Source organism: Rhinoraja longicauda, chromosome 1 (genome assembly GCF_053455715.1).
Source record: "Rhinoraja longicauda isolate Sanriku21f chromosome 1, sRhiLon1.1, whole genome shotgun sequence".
Classification (NCBI taxonomy): Eukaryota; Metazoa; Chordata; class Chondrichthyes; order Rajiformes; family Arhynchobatidae; genus Rhinoraja; species Rhinoraja longicauda.
In genome coordinates, this window is record NC_135953.1 from 132,213,568 (window position 1) to 132,233,009 (window position 19,442).

The 19,442-nt window shown below is 44.7% G+C and overlaps 1 protein-coding gene across 1 annotated transcript in view; it reads right to left on the reverse strand.

The window, feature by feature from the left end:
• Nucleotides 1-19,442, reverse strand: part of frem3 (Fras1 related extracellular matrix 3) — a 137,959-nt gene that overhangs the window by 20,520 nt on the left and 97,997 nt on the right. Inside the window, exons 10-18 of the mRNA XM_078399117.1 lie at nt 16,188-16,397; nt 15,875-16,072; nt 13,712-13,879; nt 13,440-13,622; nt 11,429-11,559; nt 6,629-6,787; nt 4,265-4,568; nt 1,357-1,488; nt 92-423 (exon numbers count right to left, since the gene is read on the reverse strand). Of these exons, the coding sequence (XP_078255243.1) occupies nt 92-423; nt 1,357-1,488; nt 4,265-4,568; nt 6,629-6,787; nt 11,429-11,559; nt 13,440-13,622; nt 13,712-13,879; nt 15,875-16,072; nt 16,188-16,397 (1,817 nt within the window). The remainder of the gene's footprint in view (nt 1-91; nt 424-1,356; nt 1,489-4,264; nt 4,569-6,628; nt 6,788-11,428; nt 11,560-13,439; nt 13,623-13,711; nt 13,880-15,874; nt 16,073-16,187; nt 16,398-19,442) is intronic.

Here is a 19,442-nt window from a genome sequence, read left to right on the forward strand (position 1 = left end):
CGTACCTTTTTTTATGTATGTGCAAAACCCTGAATCCATTTGGAGAACATTCAAAATTGGGAGTCCAGGAACACAGATAAGTATATCTTACCTGCCCATCAGTTCCAATAGTCCCGCCACAATCGGTCAGAAGTTCAGAGATGTCATAATAGCTTGTGAACTCCCACAGACATGCTTCGAGGTTGAGGTTACGATAAAATCGAAGAGTACTGGCAGAGCGTAGTGCGGTGCTGTACTGATATGGCGATGTTTCTCCAATCACTTCAGGATTCTTTGTTGCATCGTTTATGAATCCATAATGGGTGGACAATTCATGATGATCCAAAAGGTTTGAACATTTATGGTTACCAACACGCGTGCCATCTGAGCTCAGAGTTAACTCAAAGTTGGACAGGGCCCTGGTTGAGATGGCAGGGAGCATGCCTGTAAATTGGATGGAAGTCAGTTACCACATGGTTAAGAAGAGGTCATTTCAGCTGAACACGTCACATTACATGTGGATTTGGCACAGAAGCATTTAAAGATTTTAGCCAAATCAACTCAAGTAATATGGACCAATGTTAGAGGAAGAACAGTTAGAAGTTTTGATTTAACTACATGTTCCTGAAAACTTGAGCTCATGAGCTCCTAGTCAACTGCATTCCAAGAGGTTACAATTTAAAGGAATCAGAATTGCAGCATTTTACATTGTAAAGGGAATGTTATGTTGACAATTTCCACTTGTACCGTGGATCATTTTAATGGACAGGAGAAGTGCACTGGTTTACATCTCAGCTTTGTCTTCATTTGTTCATAGTTTTTTTCCTTCAGCTATTGATTCAACATCTTCCACTTAGGAGCGTTTGATGATCTATTTTTAATCTCACCCTACACTGCCTAGAGTTTGAGAAGGTTTTTGTTTCCTCTCAAGTTTCCACATTGCCATGTGAAATAACTCTCATTAAGCTATAAAATATCATTTTAAAAAGCAATTTAAAACAAATTTTAAAATGTGTATAACACACAAAAGGCTAATCTCAATATAAATGACACTCTTTTCATCTCCCTATTAAAATTCTTCCTTCTCAGCTACAGAAAGCCTCAATGCCAAGTCGTTTCTATCTTTCTAAAATGTTGGCACCATGGTGAACTCTTCAATGCTGCTGTTGTAGCCTCAATCTGGTTCTTGGGCTTAATGTTTGCCTACTTCTCGATAAATTGGAAACCAACATTAAAAAAATGTCCATGTCCTAGCTCTAGATGTCTTGTAACAGGACAGTGGTGTCATGGAAGGCAACAAGCAGAAACACAGCTGCAGGAAGTGCAGAGGTGAAAGACCCGGATATCGGATGAATAGATGCGTTCCGACGCACTCACCATCTATATGAGGCATGGTTACCGTTAGCTTGATAAGGTTTGGCTGGTCAGGATCATCCGAGTCAGTGTAGCGCAATTTTGCAGAGAACGGTTCAGCACCGACTGCTCCTGGCACACGAGGCTGACAAAGACCTGGAAATACAATGATCACCAGTGTTTTCAGACTGCAATTACATAAAGGGGCGGCACGGTGGCGCAGCGGTAGAGTTGCCGCCTTACAGCGAATGCAGCGCCGGAGACTCAGGTTCGATCCTGACTACGGGCGCCGTCTGTACGGAGTTTGTACGTTCTCCCCGTGACCTGCTTGGGTTTTCTCCGAGATCTTCGGTTTCCTCCCACACTCCAAAGACGTACAGGTATGTAGGTTAATTGACTGGGTAACATGTAAAAAAAATTGTCCCTAGTGCGTGTAGGATAGTGTTAATGTGCGGGGATCGCTGGGCGGTGCGGACTCGGTGGGCCGAAGGGCCTGTTTCCGCGCTGTATGTCTAAATCTGTATCTCTAAATCTAAGGTGTGAAGAAACACCTTTCTTCATCATAGCGAGTTGGCCCCATAGCAGAAGCGTCCACGTCGCGGGGCTGGAGACTGGAAGTGTCCTGAGCTAATTCTGCTACCACCATCATCTTCTGTACAAGTGACGGCTCCCACTGATTGCTGCCGGAAGCTTGCGTCCTTTTCAGGACGGACGATGACAGCGATGTCAACATTTGAAACATGGATGATGGACACGAAAGAAGAAGAAGAAGATAACGAGATTCATCTTAAAGAGAAGACAAACACAAAAGAGTTGGAGCAACTCAGCGGGACAGGCAGCATATCTGGAGAGAAGGAATGGGTGACATTTTGGGTCGAGATGAGCTTAAATCATCTTAAAGAGTATTCCTTTGGTACTCAAATTTACAATGTCTTCACTATAGAACATCAATCAAAGGAATTGGTGTGCCTTGGTCTGTTACAAAATAATAATTAATAACTTTATCATGCAAAGCGTAATCCTTTATCAGCAATAAGAAGATTTGATGCAAACGTGAAAGAGAATTCTTGCTTTGCTGTAAATGGTAATCAGAATTCTGACATCACCATGACTAATTTAAACAATAAAGGAAGAGCTAAGTTTGTGACAAATTGATTGTGTGGTTGGTACAAATCCAAACTCTGTAATTATACTGAGACATGCTGGTGTATAAATATTTAACTTAAATTCTTCTCCCCAAGATTTATTTGATTCAATGTTTGTTAAACTCGTATAATGTCAAATGTTAATGAGGAATAAACTCTCTGTTAATCTGTGATGGGTTATTTATCACTGAGGAAAGAGGAAGGATAAATCCAATGTTTCTTTCTGGGTTATTCCTCACCCTATGGAAAGTATAATTTTGCATTATGAATTCTCTCTATTCATTAAACAATGTCTGGCATTCTTGTATGGATTTACAAAAAATGTATGTCAAATATTTCTGCATGAATCTTCCTGCTTAAAATCATTCGAAATAAGATGGATGAATTGAGTGCACAGATAGTAGTTAAGGGATATGATATAGTTGGAATTACGGAGACATGGCTCCAGGGTGACCAAGGCTGGGAACTAAACATGCTGGGGTATTCGATATTCAGGATGGATAGGCAGAAAGGGAGGTGGGGTGGCATTGCTGGTTAAAGAGGAGATTAATGCAATAGCAAGGAGAGACATTAGCTTGGATGCTGTAGAATGGTATGGGTAGAACTGCGAAATAGCCAAGGGCAGAAAACGCTTGTTGGAGTTGTATACAGACCACCAAACAGCAGAAGGGAGGTTGGGGATAGCATCAAGCAGGAAATTAGGAATGCATGTAGCAAAGGTACAGCGGTTATCATGGGTGACTTTAATCTGCATATAGATTGGACCAAACAAATTGGTAAAGGTGCTGAGGAGGAAGATTTCCTGGAATGTATACGGGATGGGTTTTTAAACCAATATTTAGTGGAACTGACTAGAGGGCAGGCCATCCTAGACAGGGTATTGCATAATGAGGAAGGATTATTTAGCAATCTTGTTGTGCGAGGCCCCTTGGGCAACAGTGACCATAATATAGTGGAATTCTACATTAGGATGGAGAGTGACACGGTTAATTCAGAGACTAGGGTCCTGAACTTGAATAAAGGAGACTTTGAAGGCGTGAGACGGGAACTGGCTAGGATAGACTGGCAAATTATACTTAAAGGGTTAACGGTGGAGATGCAATGACGAAGATTTAAAGACCGCATGGATGAACTCCAGAAATTGTTCATCCCTGTCTGGCGAAAAAGTAAAACGGGGAAGGCGGCTCAACCGTGGCAGACGAGGGAAGTCAAGGATAGTGTTAAATCCAAGGGAGAGGCATATAAATTGGCCAGTGTGGACCAGAATTGGCAGTGAACGTTGGGAAGGTAATGAGGGTCCTTTCTTTAGCTTTTAAATTCTCCTCAGTGATCAATGAGAAAAAGAAGAATTGCCTTTATATTGCTCTTTTCATGAGTTCAGGATGCCCAAAAATGCTTGATGTATATTTTATGTAGAGCAACTGTGGTAATATAGCATGAATTTCCATACAGAAAATTCCCCATGATAATATGCTAATTATGCCCAATTTATGTATTAGTTAAGGCTCAGATATTGCCATGGCCATTAGTGAGATCCCATCTGTTGAAAAATGGATGGAGATAGGGTTAACTCTTGCTGCGATCACAATATTTTTCCCATAATGGGAGATAATTCATTGACACTTGCAAAAAATGACCACACATGTTTCCGAGTGTGGGGCAGAAGGAAGCAATGGTGCACTCAGGAAAGAGAGCGAGGGGAGAAAATGAATAAAATGAGCAAAACGTTACTTTAAAGAGGGGTTTTGCAAAAATAAAAATCAATGTACAGTATGAATGCCACTCACCGTGTTCCCTGCTGATTGTAATGATGGGACTGTGCAGCTCCAGGCCAGCATCGCCACTCGCAGAGCACGCACGGGCCGCGCACTGCACCCTGCAGCCTGCCTGGAAGTAGATGGAGTCCAAGGTGATCATCTTGGTGTTGGTGAAGAACGTGTTGGAGTCTACTTCACGCAGGGGGCTGGTGACGCCATCAGGGCCACTGGGAGCGCTGATCAGCCAGCGGTATTGGGTCAAGGTGTCGTTGATATTCTCGGCTGAACAAATCGAGCCGGTCTTGTCATAATCCGAGTACTTTGGATTGCAAGCCTGAAGTAGAACAGAAGAGTGGGCACCATGAGCCAACAATATCGGAGCTCCTGCGGAAAGTGACATGGAGCCGAGTCACTGTAATGCACTCCAGTGGCCAAACTGCACTGACTGGTCAGCACGCAACAGAAAGCTTTTCACTGTACCTCGGCACACGTGACAGTAATAAACTGAACTGAACTGAATGCTGCTCTGCTCAAATGCACACTAATGCATCCACTGTATATGTTTGGATGCAGAGGGAAGGATGGAATAAGTCTGGAAAGAAAATATTGGTGATGAAATATGACTCCGGTTAGATGTTTCATTTCACATAAAAATCTACCGTTAAATTAAATTACAATTATAATTTCAGAGATTTTCAATAATAAAGAGTGGTTACAAACTTAAAAGCATCGGGAAAAGAAACTGGATCATATCTGAAAAGCCAAACCAAATTGCAACACAAGACACACGTGTCCAACAAATTGTTCAATGACTTGACACATGCAATGAAGATAAATAAAGACCTTATCCAAACCCAACAATTGTAACACACATCCCTCACACTGGTCCACACAATGAACTTTTATTACTATCCCAACAAACATCTCCATAAGTAAGCAATCCTGTCTAATATTCATGGACCAATCTTCAAGAGTGGCACGGTGGCACAGCTGATAGAAATGCAGACTCAGTGCCAGCAATCCGGGTTTGATCCTGACCTTCGCTGCTGTCTTTGCAGAGTTTACACCTTCTCCCTGTGACTGCATGGGTTTCCTCCGGGTGCTACGGTTTCAATGGCCAATGGTGCTTTATTTATCACACATGCAATTGCACAGTTAAAAGTCTCTTTGCATGTATTGCACATGCAGGCTCCGCCATTTTTGGCGCCATTATTCAAAGTCCGGTCAGCCCATGCACTTGATGCACTGGAGCGGTTCCTGCGAACCAATGTTTCCCTCCTCTCCTAGCCCGGCCATCTTGGTGGCCCGGCCAGGGGGTGCCGCATGATGGCTGCCTCGCCAACGCTCAGTCCTCGCTTTTACATTCTTTGTGCTTTTAGTTTGTTGTAAAATATATGTTTTAGCTTATCTTCAGTTTTTGTATTTGTGATTGGGTGGTTGGGTGGGGGAAACTAATTTCATCTCTTTCCTCGACGGAGATGCGACTTTTTCGGTGTCGTATCTCCGTCTGCACCGCGGCCTAACATCGTGGAGTTGGCGGCCTCTTGTTTGGGGCTTCTAGAGCTCCAAAACCGCGGAGCCAGCGGACTTTAACAACTCGGACCGGACGATCCCTTTGCCAGGGGTCGGTCTTTGGTGCTCCAACCTGTGGGAGCTGCGGACTTTAACAATAGACAATGGACAATAGGTGCAGGAGGAGGCCATTCGGCCCTTCGAGCCAGCACCGCCATTCAATGTGATCATGGCTGATCACTCTCAATCAGTACCCCGTTCCTGCCTTCTCCCCATACCCCCTGACTCCGCTATCCTTAAGAGCTCTATCTAGCTCTCACTTGAATGCATTCAGAGAATTGGCCTCCACTGCCTTCTGAGGCAGAGAATTCCACAGATTCACAACTCTCTGACTGAAAAAGTTTTTCCTCATCTCAGTTCTAAATGGCCTACCCCTTATTCTTAAACTGTGGCCCCTTGTTCTGGACTCCCCCAACATTGGGAACATGTTTCCTACCTCTAACGTGTCCAACCCCTTAATAATCTTATACGTTTTGATAAGATCTCCTCTCATCCTTCTAAATTCTGTCTCTCTGTAGGTTCTCCCTGTGACTGCATGGATTTTCTCTGGGTGCTCGGGCTTCCTTCCACTTTCCATTGTCCTGCAGGTTTGTCAGTGAAGTAACTTCTGTAAATTGTCCCTAGCATGTGGAATAGAACCAGTGGTCACTGGTCGGCGTGGACCCGGTGGGCCAACGGACCTGTTTCCACGCTGTATCTCTAAACCTAAACAAAACTGAAACTAATTATGATTCCCTCAAAGCAAATTGCCTCCAATTGCACCACAAAATCTGTGTTTTCAGGGAGTTAATTTAGTGGTAATGGATCTAAAGCATCTCGTACCGTTACACAGATGACAGGGTAGCCAGTAGCTGGATTGGGATCTTCTTTTGCTCTTGTGGTGTCATCGTACAACAGGAGGGAGACAACTTGAGGAACAGCAGGGAAGGTGACATCAGCCACACTGTCCATTTCTTCGATGTACACTATAGCTTTGTTCATCTAAAGGAAAGGGGCCAAAAGCAAAAACAGAAACACAGTTATCTGGAAGCAAGAAACAAATATCAAACTCTAAATTAAATGTTCTAACTGTTTCATTATGGACAAGCAAAGCTCAGGGAATGGAGTTCTCCCTTTTAATTTGTCATTGTTTATTTTCATAACCCACTTGGTGAGGAGAACAAGAATAAAACAAGAACAAGAATAAAAGGAAGGATATTCATGCTATTGAGGGCGTGCAGCATAGGTTCACTAGGTTAATTCCCAGAATGGTGGGACTGTCATATGTTTATACTATCCAGTGACTTGGATAGATTAGGCGAGTGGGCAAATGCATGGCAGATGCAATATAATGTGTATAAATGTGAGGTTATCCACTTTGGCGGCAAGAACAGGAAAGCAGAGTATTACCTGAATGGTGACCGATTGGGAGAAGGGGAGATGCAACGTGACCTGGGTGTCATGGTGCACCAGTCATTGAAAGCAAGCGTGCAGGTGCAGCAGGCAGTGAACAAAGCGAATGGTATGTTAGCATTCATAGCAAGAGGATTTGAGTATAGGAGCAGGGAGGTTCTGCTGCAGTTGTACAGGGCCTTGGTGAGACCGCACCTGGAGTATTGTGTACAGTTTTGGTCTCCTAATCTGAGGAAAGACATTCTAGCCTTAGAGGAAGTACAGAGAAGGTTCACCAGATTGATCCCTGGGATGGCAGGACTTTCATATGAAGAAAGACTGGATAGACTAGGCTTATACTCGCTGGAATTTAGAAGACTGAGGGGGGATCTTATTGAAACATATAAATTTTTTAAGGGGTTGGAGAGGCTAGATGCGGGAAGATTGTTCCCGATGTTGGGGAAGTCCAGAACCAGGGGTCACAGCTTAAGGATAAGGGGGAAGTCTTTTAGGACCGAGATGAGAAAACATTTCTTCACACAGAGAGTGGTGAGTCTGTGGAATTCTCTGCCACAGAAGGTAGTTGAGGCCAGTTCATTGGCTATATTTAAGAGGGAGTTAGATGTGGCCCTTGTGGCTAAAGGGATCAGGGGGTATGGAGAGAATGCAGGTACAGGTTACTGAGTTGGATGTTCAGCCATGATCATACTGAATGGCGGTGCAGGCTCGAAGGGCCGAATGGCCTTCTCCTGCACCTATTTTCTATGTTTCTATGTTTAAAGACTGGAGCGGCTAAGCTTGTATACACTGGAATTTAGAAGGATGAGAGGGGATCTTATCAAAACATATAAGATTATTAAGGGGTTGGACACGTTAGAGGCAGGAAACATGTTCCTAATGTTGGGGGAGTCCAGAACCAGGGGCCACAGTTTAATAAATAAGGGGTAAGCCATTTAGAACGGAGATGAGGAACAACCTTTTCAGTCAGAGATTTGTAAATCTGTGGAATTCTCTGCCTCAGAGGGCAGTGGAGGCCAATTCTCTGAGTGCATTCAAGAGAGAGCTAGATAGAGCTCTTAAGGATAGCGGAGTTAGGGGAGAAGGCAGGAACGGGGTACTGATTGAGAATGATCAGCCATGATCACATTGAATGGTGGTGCTGGCTCGAGGGGCCGAATGGCCTACTCCTGCACCTATTGTCTATTGTCCATTGTCTAAAACAATCAAATCAACAATCAGAATAAAATGGATATTGAAGTCAAATAAAATGAAACGGTGCAACGCGTCAGATTGGGCCCCTGGGACACTGAAAGATCCTGCTCTTGCCATGACTAACAAAACATGCTTGTTGTGGAAATGAGTCCGGGCATGGGATGTAAAACTGTGGAGCTCTTGGGTGAAAATGATTGAGGTCAGAAAGGAAACGGGAGAATGAAAGGAGAGTTGGGCACGTAGGTGGTCGTTGCTGTGATTGGCTACTGGGAGTAAGGTTTGGACATGCGCTTGGGGATGGGATTTACTATAAATGGGTAAAAACAAGGCTGGTCTCAACCTCAGGAGGTAAGAGCAGGGTTGGGTCCATTCTCATCGGGGATGATTATGAAGTGGATGAGTATCTTGACGAGGGAATGAAAACTGGGCTCATGAGAGATGCAAGAGTCAGACTAAAAATCAGACGCTATGTATCCAGCGGATCGTGGCTTCAGGGGAAGCCCCTGCCGAGCTGGTCCCCTGCGGCCGAATGGAAGACCCGGCGGATCGCGGCCTACAGGATGAAGTTGGCGAGCCGGTCCCCTGCTCAATGGACCATGCAGACCGCCGGCCTGGAAAGGGGTGGCCACCTTGCAGGCTCCTGCTCATCCCCCAAAGACCAAAGACTGGGAGGATGGCGCCAGCGACGTCAGGTGAGGAGCAACCCAGTAGGAGGAGAGAGACGGCGATGGAAGGAGGTCAGCAACAGCCTGGGGCTTTCCTGGAAAAGGCACCGCTCAGAAGAACCAGAGCATGGTTCTTTGAAAACAGTGCCAAAAACATGGCGTCTCTTGCACGCAGGATCAATGGGCTGTTTCTGAACACTTGCTAATTGGGGATCGGGGGTATGGAAATACTCTACTGGACTGTTTGTGAGAAAATGAATTTTACTGTGTTAGCACTTCACACATGTGACAATAAAATCACCGTTGAACCATTGTATGGGTTGAGCTAATGTTTGAGGGTGAGGTGGAACATTGATAATGGTTGGGCTCTCAAACGACCTGGTTCAATAGTTGCACCATAATTGGAGCCGAGGGTTGAGTTAATGTTTGTGGAGGGTGTAGATTAGTGTAATGGTGTCACTCATGTTATGTGTCATGCTTTTGTAGTTACGCCCCTTTGGCTTTTGAGTGACTGCTGCTTGGGTGATTCGGGTTAGTGTAAGTGCAACGTGCAGGCGTAAGGTCATGCTTGCTATGTAGTTAATAAAGTCTAAGGTTTATTATCTAGGTGTACGGCTTCTGTTATTATACAGCCAACACCAACAGAGGGGTGGTGAACATCCATGATGATTGGGAGTGAAGGTTTGGGTTGGTGATGATCCATGGGCAGTGGAAATGGCAAGGGCCGCTCCAGCTATAAAAGGCGACGAGAGTTAGTTTTGCAATTAAGTGGTGGTGGGCTGTGGTGACCAAGGGAGTTAAAGGATAAGATCAGGGTCCAGAGGACTAAACGGAGGTGGTTTCCCAGCCATGGGAAGTGTTCTGAAGATCCCCTCCTTTTGGCTTCCTTGAACCACCCCTCCTTTATAGTGAAGATCTTCACTCCATGTGTACCATCTGCATCATACATGATGGAACAGCACAGCAGAGTCCAGGCACGTTTTGCCCCATACGATAGGAATGCACACATCTGAGAGCTCCAGATGCACAGAACGCCTGGGTAGAACATTTCAGATCTAATGATCCATGTAACAAGTTCCTGATTTTTTTTGGCAAACCTTTTGCATGGAAATTCAATTGTGTAGAATATGTAATATGTTGTAATACTCATTCGAATTTCTAGGTCCATGCCATTTATTGATCCCTGAAAGGCATTGGCCAGGAAGTAGTGTCATCGAGTCATACAGAATGGAAACAGGCCATTCAGCCCAATTCGCCCATGCTGATTAAGATATCCCATCTAAGCCAGTCCATTTGCAACCGTTTGCCTCATATCCCTCTAAACCTTTCCTATCTATGTACCTGTCCAGGTGTTTTTTAAATGTTGTTATAGTACCTGCCTCAACTACCTCCTCTGGCAGCTTGTTCCATATACCCACCACCCTCTGAGTAAGAGGTGTAGGAAAATAACTGCAGATGCTGGTTCAAATCGAAGGTAGACACAAAATGCTGGAGTAACGCATCGGGTCAGGCAGCATCTCAGGAGAGAAGGAATGGGTGACATTTCGGGTCGAAGAAGGGTCTTGACCCGAAATGTCACCCGTTCCTTCTCTCCTGAGATGTTGCCTGACCTGCTGAGTTACTCCAGCATTTTGTGTCTACCCTCTGAGTAAAATGACTGCTGCTCAGGTTTGTCTTAAATCTTGCCCCTCTCACCTTAAACATATTTCCTCATGTTTTTACTTCCCTTACCCTTGGTAAAAGATTCTTTGCATTCACTCTATTTATTCTCCCCAAGACGGAGTATATCATCACAAATACCTTGACAAAGTTATCGTGGCCATTATTGTTATCAGTAATAGTGTACAAACATTTTCCAATAACATCAATGTAGAAAACCTCACACTGTACTGCAGACTGATGAAAAGAATGCGGTCACAAATTGCTGCCCTCCTCCTGAATTACATAAATATTGTATAAAATCATGAGAGGAATAGATCGGGTAGATGCACAGAGTCTCTTGCCCAGAGAAGGTGAATCGAGGACCAGAGGGCATAGGTTTAAGGTGAAGGGGAAAAGATTTAATAGGAATCTGAGGAGTAATTTTTTCCACACAAAGGGTGGTGGGTGTATGGAACAAGCTGCCAGAGGAGGTAGTCGAGGCAGGGACTATCCCAACATTTAAGAAAAAGTTAGACAGGTTCACGGATAGGACACGTTTGGAGGGATTATGGACCAAATGCAGGCAGATGGGACATGGTGGCTGGTGTGGGGAAGTTGGGCTGAAGGACTTGTTTCCACACTGTATGACTCTATAAATAAAATAAACAATTGGAGTTGCAAACTGACACACCAGGGAAGACCTGTGGACAGCAACTGTGGGCCAAAGCATTACCTGTATTTCAGCCACCATGTTCTCATCCGGCTTTAAGTGAACAGTAAAAGCTTCTCTCATCTCCCGCTCTCCGTCATACACGACTTCTATCTGTACAACATGTTCCACGTCCCCTTCTTTAAACTCAAGATCTGAAATACATGTCCCAGAATTATCAGCTCCGTCGTACTAGATCGGCGATGCCATTCGTTATGTTATCTGGTTTTGGTCCAAACTTGTCTATTTACCATTTTCTGACAGGTCCAACTGACCCTGGTCTCATTGTTCACGAATGCTTTAAAGAACAGGCACATTGGTGAAATTCTTCTGATGCTGACACTTCACTTCTGGCTGCACTTACAGTCAAAGAATTCACCTGATTGCTATAAAACTGAAACTAATTTGGATTTTTACACCAAAGGTGTTGTTGATACCTGCACGAAAGCAAAAGGCTGGAACCATTGCAATTTAAAATTTGTTAATGGTGTTGTATACAGAAACTGAGAATGTTCTCATTGGGATGAATTGTGCTGGATGAGTGTCAGCAGTCCCACTTTTTAAGAAAGGAGGGAGAGAGAAAATGGGAAATTATAGACCAGTTAGTCTGACATCAGTGGTGGGGAAGATGCTGGAGTCAATTATAAAAGACGAGATTGCGGAGCATTTGGATAGCAGTAACAGGTTCGTTCCGAGTCAGCATGGATTTACGAAGGGGAAATCATGCTTGACTAATCTTCTGGAATTTTTTGAGGATTGAACTAGGAAAATTGACAGGGGAGAGCCGGTGGATGTGGTGTACCTCGACTTTCAGAAAGCCTTCGACAAGGTCCCATATAAGAGATTAGTGAGCAAAATTAGAGCGCATGGTATTGGGGGTAGGGTACTGACATGGATAGAAAATTGGTTGGCAGACAGAAAGCAAAGAGTGGGGATAAATGGGTCCCTTTCAGAATGGCAGGCAGTGACGAGTGGGGTACCGCAAGACTCGGTGCTGGGACCACAGCTATTTACAATATACATTAATGACTTGGATGAAGGGATTAAAAGTGCCATTAGCAAATTTGCAGATGATACAAAACTGGGTGGTAGTGTGAACTGTGAGGAAGATGCTATGAGGTTGCAGGGTGGCTTGGACAGGTTGTGTGAGTGTGCGGATGTATGGCAGATGCAGTTTAATGTGGATAAGTGTGTGGTTATCCACTTTGGTGGTAAGAATAGGAAGGCAGATTATTATCTGAACGGTGTCAAGTTAGGAAAAGAGGACGTACAACGAGATCTGGGTGTCCTAGTGCATCAGTCACTGAAAGGAAGCATGCAGGTACAGCAGGAAGTGAAGAAAGCCAATGGAATGTTGGCCTTCATAACAAGAGGAGTTGAGTATAGGAGCATAGAGGTCCTTCTGCAGTTGTACAGGGCCCTAGTGAGACCGCACCTGGAGTACTGTGTGCAGTTTTGGTCTCAAAATTTGAGGAAGGATATTCTTGCTATTGAGGGCGTGCAGCGCAGGTTTACTAGGTTAATTCCCGGAATGGCGGGACTGTCATATGTTGAAAGACTGGAGCGACTAGGCTTGTCTACAGAGGGGATCTTATCGAAACATATATGATTATTAAGGGGTTGGACACGTTAGAGGCAGGAAACATGTTCCCAATGTTGGGGGAGTCCAGAACCAGGGGCACCAGTTTAAGAATAAGGGGTAGGCCATTTAGAACTGAGATGAGGAAAAACTTTTTCAGTCAGATAGTTGTGAATCTGTGGAATTCTCTGCCTCAGAAGGCAGTGGAGGCCACTTCTCTGAATGCATTCTGTTCACTGTACAGATAAAGGATAAAGGGTACAACATTTAGTGCAAGATAAAGTCTGATTAAAGATAGTTCAAATGGCCTATTATTGCTACTATTTTTCTTTCTATCTATTCAAATCTAGCAACTTATTTACGCAAAGTTTGGATTTTAACTATAAAATCTGCACTATGGTACAACTGGAATCTCATTGCAAGTTGCATGGAGAACAAGTCGTTTATGTTTCTGACCTTCTGATAATGGATTGTAGTCTTCACCAGAAGTCGCTGATCCATCTTTGGTGTGAACTCGTACAATGGAAACCTTCGATGCATCACCCAGTCGCAGTACAGGGATTGCCACCATCGCTAATTCCCCAGGGTTTTGAGGCTCCTGGACACTGTACTTTGTTTGAGAAAACTTTATAATTGGCTCTATTAAAAAATAAATAAAGACATGTGTTGGTCACCGATTGTCTTTCAAGAATAGAGCCTCTGGTTGGGTGCATCAATCAGAAACCTACTGTCTCCTTTATCCTTAATCTTGATCAGCGTTTCGTTCTGTTCTCCCACCAATGCTCCAAACAGGGACTCGCTGCGCGCTGTGCCAAGTACCAACCGGAACTCTTCGTCCTCCTCCTCATAAATGGTATCGTCCACCAGAACCACGGTGCAGGGTTTCTCAGCCTCCCCTAGGTATCAAAAACCATCATTAGATTTAGAGATACAGCGCGGAAACAGGCCCTTCGGCCCACCGGGTCCGCACCGCCCAGTGATCCCCGCACATTAACACTATCCTACACACACTAGGGACAATTTTTACATTTGCCCAGCCAATTAACCTACATACCTGTACGTCTTTGGAGTGTGGGAGGAGACCGAAGATCTCGGAGAAAACCCACGCAGGTCACGGGGAGAACGTACAAACTCCGTACAGACGCCGCCCGTAGTCAGGATCGAACCTGAGTCTCCGGCGCTGCATTCGCTGTAAGGTAGCAACTCTACCGCTGCGCCACCGTGCCGCCCGATGAAATCCCTTGAAATGATTCTGGCCTTTGTTTTGTAAACCACTGGACAAAACCAGAGCCTTGGTATTTTCAGATTTCATTTTTATGGGTAAAGAACGCAGTCATAGCAAAGCCAATGTAAATAAGGCAGAAAACTGAATCTCGACCATGAGTTAGTTAAGTGGGCCCCATCAGACATTATATAAAACTGCAAAAAAATTATCTCGCCTCAGAATGAGCTAAATATTACACGAACACAGTATAAAAAAAAGGCAGTTATTGGCAAATTCAAAATTACTGACGCATTCTTGCGTGGATCTGGAGAGTAATAGCCATATGGACATGTGTGATAGACACAAAATACTGATGGAACTCAGCGGGTCAGGCAGCATCTCTGGAGAGAAGGAACAGGTGACGTTTCAGGTCGAGACCATTCTTCAGACTGAGTCAGGGGGAGGGAAACTAGAGGTATGAAAAGGTGCAGAACAAATCAGAGCCGGCACCGATGACTCAGAAGAGATGGAGCCCACAATGGTCCATTGTTGGCTGTAGGTGAGGTGATAACAAAGAGAAACGAACATTGCAACTAACAAGACGACTAGAGCGGGAGAGAGGGAATGCAAGGGCATCATTGACAGGGCACAAATGCGGACCCATAAATGAACTGGCCAGCCATGGAAGAAGTGAACAAGCATGGGCGAACATCATGCTGGACATGAGCTGCCATCGGGAGCAGTCTGCACCTGCTTGTACTTCTTATGTAACACAAGCTGTTTCTTTGGAACCATTGGTCACTGACAACATAATTTGGTCCAAAGTAGCAGAGTGTCAAGATAGGGTGGAAATCACTGAAGCAAAGTAGAATCCCCCAGCAAACCAAATACGCTGAAAATCAAATTGCTAACATGTAAACCTAGTGCATGGGCGTGTAAGACATTGTTAAACCCTACCTCGTGAATTTTAGATCAAGCATGTGTGGCAGGCCCACCTCAGCATTTCCTAAAGATAACCATCGCCAGGCTGTACCCCTTTAAGTAGCACATCACTCAAAGTGACAGCGCTCCCCAGTCCTTTTCAAAGCCCAGTCACTGGTGTAATGCAGGGAATGGGGCAGTCAACTTGCACAACGTGTTGGGATAATTGATCAGGTCAATGGTTGTCTTGTTGATTGAAAGGTGAACATTGGTCAGATCAAGGGGAATAATTTCCTACAATAGAGGCAGATAGAATTCCGTTTAATATCCAAATCCCTTAGATGGCAACCAAATCCCTTGGTTGCTACCTTCCCCTCAGCCTTGAGTTGTGACCCCTTTCCCACTGAACTGACTAGCCGAAGAAGGGTCTCAACCCGAATCGTCACCCATTCCCTCTCTCCAGAGATGCTGCCTGTCCTGAGGAGTTACTCCAGCTTTTTGTGGCTATCTTTGCTTTAGCACTCAGTCCCTCTTGTCCCGCTCGCCATCACATGCGATTCCACCACATTGAAGGTCACTAAAACAATGGCTGAGTCGTTCCACTAAATATTTCTGCTCCTCACCTGTGGAAGAGCACAGGGCCACTATCAAGCATTTAATGAATGACACACAGTGTAAATTGTGCATAGGAACACCCACCATGGTGTACAGTGTATGCTGAGGAATGCACATGAAGTTACGCATGAAGTTAATGCTAATTCCTTACCAGGCAGGAAAGTAACAATGGAGTGATCTGTGTTTGGTCTTTCTTCATAATCACTCATAACCTCAGCCGTTCCTTGGCGGGTGTAACAGCGCACTGTGGACTTATAGCTGATATCGCCACTACGGTACACCACTGCTGTTACATGCCCAACCTTTTCCTTTTGGACATACTGCGATTCCTTGAACTGCATCTTGGGCACTGAAGACACACAAAAAGAGATGCAGATACTTCCTTTAGCGTGTGAAGAATTGGCTTAGCCAACTGAGAAGATCGCCAAGAGGGCTAAGGTCTGATTTCACGTCTCAGCACTTACAGTCCGATGTGGAATCGTTAATGGTGACCAACGTCTTGCTGGGCTCACCAAGCACAGCATTCATCGGCATACGAAGCACAAGTTCAAAAGTCTCTGGTCCCTCAAGGACTGGTTGTCCAAGGTCATCCAGAATGGTGACACGGAATGTCTGCATGGTGACTCCGGGGGCAAAGTCCAAATTCCGGCTGATTCCAACGTAATCAACTCCAGCTTGTAAAGAAAAGGAAATCAAACAAATTGTACAATTGAACATATAATCCTCATTCATTGAAAAGCAGAACGTGTTTACAAAGGTTTATAAGGGTGGTGCGTTGCGAAAACATCACCTGGTAAAGTTGGTGGCATTCAGCTCTAAATAGGTACGTCATGGTACCTATTAAATAGGTACCTTCTTTCCCTTTCTAATGATTGGCTTTCATTCTTAACACATTTAAGAAAAAGAACCTGTCAGGTTGACACTAGAGAGACAGAAGGAGCAATAGATGCTGAAATCTTAAGTAAAACACACGTTCTGAGGTAATCAGTGGGTCAGGCAGCAACTCTGGAAGCCATGGAAGAAGGTTCCCAACCCAAAATATCGTCTGCCATTTTCCCGTTGAGATGCTGCCTGATCTGTTGAGTTACTGCAGAACTTTTTTCTTACAGTGAACAATGTATAACTGGAGCACTACCATACTCCTCCTGATCTTGATTCTAAGATCTCCAAACTCTACTAATTCTTGCCTCTTGCACATCCCCAATGTTCATTGTTCTGATGATTGCCTGGGCTCTCAGCTCTGGAATCTCCTTTAATTAATTTACAGTTGCTAATATATGTACAGTCTCCACTTTTAGACTCCGCAGCAAGTAGGAACATCAGGACAAGATCTTGCTGCACCAAGTCTACTGTCCAAAATAACCAGCCACGGTCCTCACCCATCCCCACTTCATTTCAGTTTAGTTTATTGTCATATGTACCAGGTACATTGAAAAGCTTTAGTTGTCTGCCATCCAGTCAGCAGAAAGACAATACATGATATCAATCGAGCCATTTACAGTGTGTAGAGATTTGAGTGTGTGGAGCGATTGTGATATGTGATTGTGGTCCTGCTTCTGTGTAATATGTGATTGGAGTCCTGCTTCTGTGTAATATGATTATTTCACAAAATGCTGGAGTAACTCAGCAGGTCAGGCAGCATCTCAGGAGAGAAGGAATGGATGACGTTTCGGGTCGAGACCCTTCTTCAGACTGATGTCAGGGGGGGCGGGACAAAGGAAGGATATAGGTGGAGACGGGAAGATAGAGGGAGAACTGGGAAGGGGAGGGGAAGAGAGGGACAGAGGAACTATCTAAAGTTGGAGAAGTCAATGTTCATACCGCTGGGCTGCAAGCTGCCCAAGCGAAATATGAGGTGCTGTTCCTCCAATTTCCGGTGGGCCTCACTATGGCACTGGAGGAGGCCCATGACAGAAAGGTCAGACTGGGAGTGGGAGGGGGAGTTGAAGTGCTCAGCCACTGGGAGATTAGGTTGGTTAAGGCGGAGTGAGCGAAGGTATTGAGCGAAATGATCGCCGAGCCTGCGCGTTTGGTTTCGCCGATGTAAAGAAGTTGACATCTAGAGCAGCGGATACAATAGATGAGGTTGGAGGAGGTGCAGGTGAACCTCTGTCTCACCTGGAAAGACTGTTTGGGCCCTTGGATGGAGTTGAGGGGGGAGGTAAAGGGACAGGTGTTGCATCTCCTGCTCTGTGTAATATGTGATTGTAGTCCTGCTTCTGTGGCTAGCACACAAATAGCTGCCTGGGTTGGGCGCCATCTTGGATGCAAGATTATAGCCCGGTGAGCATGTGGAGGGCTGATCTTGTACCTCCTTCACTCCTGAGAGTCAAGCAGCGGACCGTAGTGAGGCCTCAACAACCAGCAGCCTCAGGTGGTAAGCACTGGAGGGAGGCCTGCTCTTAAATGCCCCAAAAAACATTTGCAGGGGGAAAAGCCGGGTGGAAAAGCTTACTTCTTGTCAAAATCAGGATTGCAGTTTTAAAAGCTTGTCTCCGATATTCAAACACATGCATCATTGCAGCGATTAAAAATATTTTAAAATAGTTAAAAATACAAATTAAAAGCATTAAAACCATGAAATAATTAAACATATGATAAAACCTTTCTTTTTTTTTAAACCTGCCCTTTTGCACCAGTCTGGAAAGTCCATCCAAATGAAAGTGGACTCCAATCCTACACCAGACAGACCATCGCTACAGAGGCCTCAGCATCTGCCGTTCTCTACATCTCTGAATTAGTAAAAATGAAAAAATTAGACAATAGACAATAGACAATAGGTGCAGGAGTAGGCCATTCAGCCCTTAGAGCCAGCACCGCCATTCAATGTGATCTTGGCTGATCATTCTCAATCAGTACCCCGTTCCTGCTTTCTCCCCATACCCCCCGACTCCTCTATCCTTAAGAGCTCTATCTAGCTCTCTCTTGAATGTATTCAGAGAATTGGCCTCCACTGCCCTCTGAGGCAGAGAATTCCACAGATTCACAACTCTCTGACTAAAAAGGTTTTTCCTCATCTCTGTTCTAAATGGCCTACCCCTTATTCTTAAACTGTGGCCCCTGGTTCTGGACTCCCCCAACATTGGGAACATGTTTCCTGCCTCTAACGTGTCCAACCCCTTAATAATCTTATACGTTTCGATAAGATCCCCTCTCATCCTTCTAAATTCCAGTGAAGACAAATGTAGGTCCCTTACAATCAGAGACAGGTGAATTTATATTGGGAAACAAATAAATGGCAGAACAGTTAAACAAGTATTTAGGTTCTGTCTTCACTAAGAAAGACACAAACAATCTCCCAGAAATACTAGGGGACCGAGGATCTAATGGGAGGGAGGAACTGAAGGGAATCCGCATTAGTCAGGAAATGGTGTTAGGTAAACTGTTGGGACTGAAGGCTGAAAAATCCCCAGGGCCTGGTGGTCTGCATCCCAGAGTACTGAAGGACGTGGCCCTTGAAATCGTGGATGCATTGATGATCATTTTCCAATGTTCTCTCAACTCTGGATCAGATCCTGCCCTCCATTGGAGGGTAGCCAATGTAACCCCACTTTTTAAAAAAGGAGGGAAAGAGCAAATTGGGAATTTTTAGACCAGTTAGACCATCGATAGTGGGGAAGATGCTTGAGTCGATTGTTAAAAATGTTATAGCAGCACATTTGGAAAGCAGTGACAGGATCGGTCAAAGCCAGCATGGACTTATTCTCATGATGAAGGGG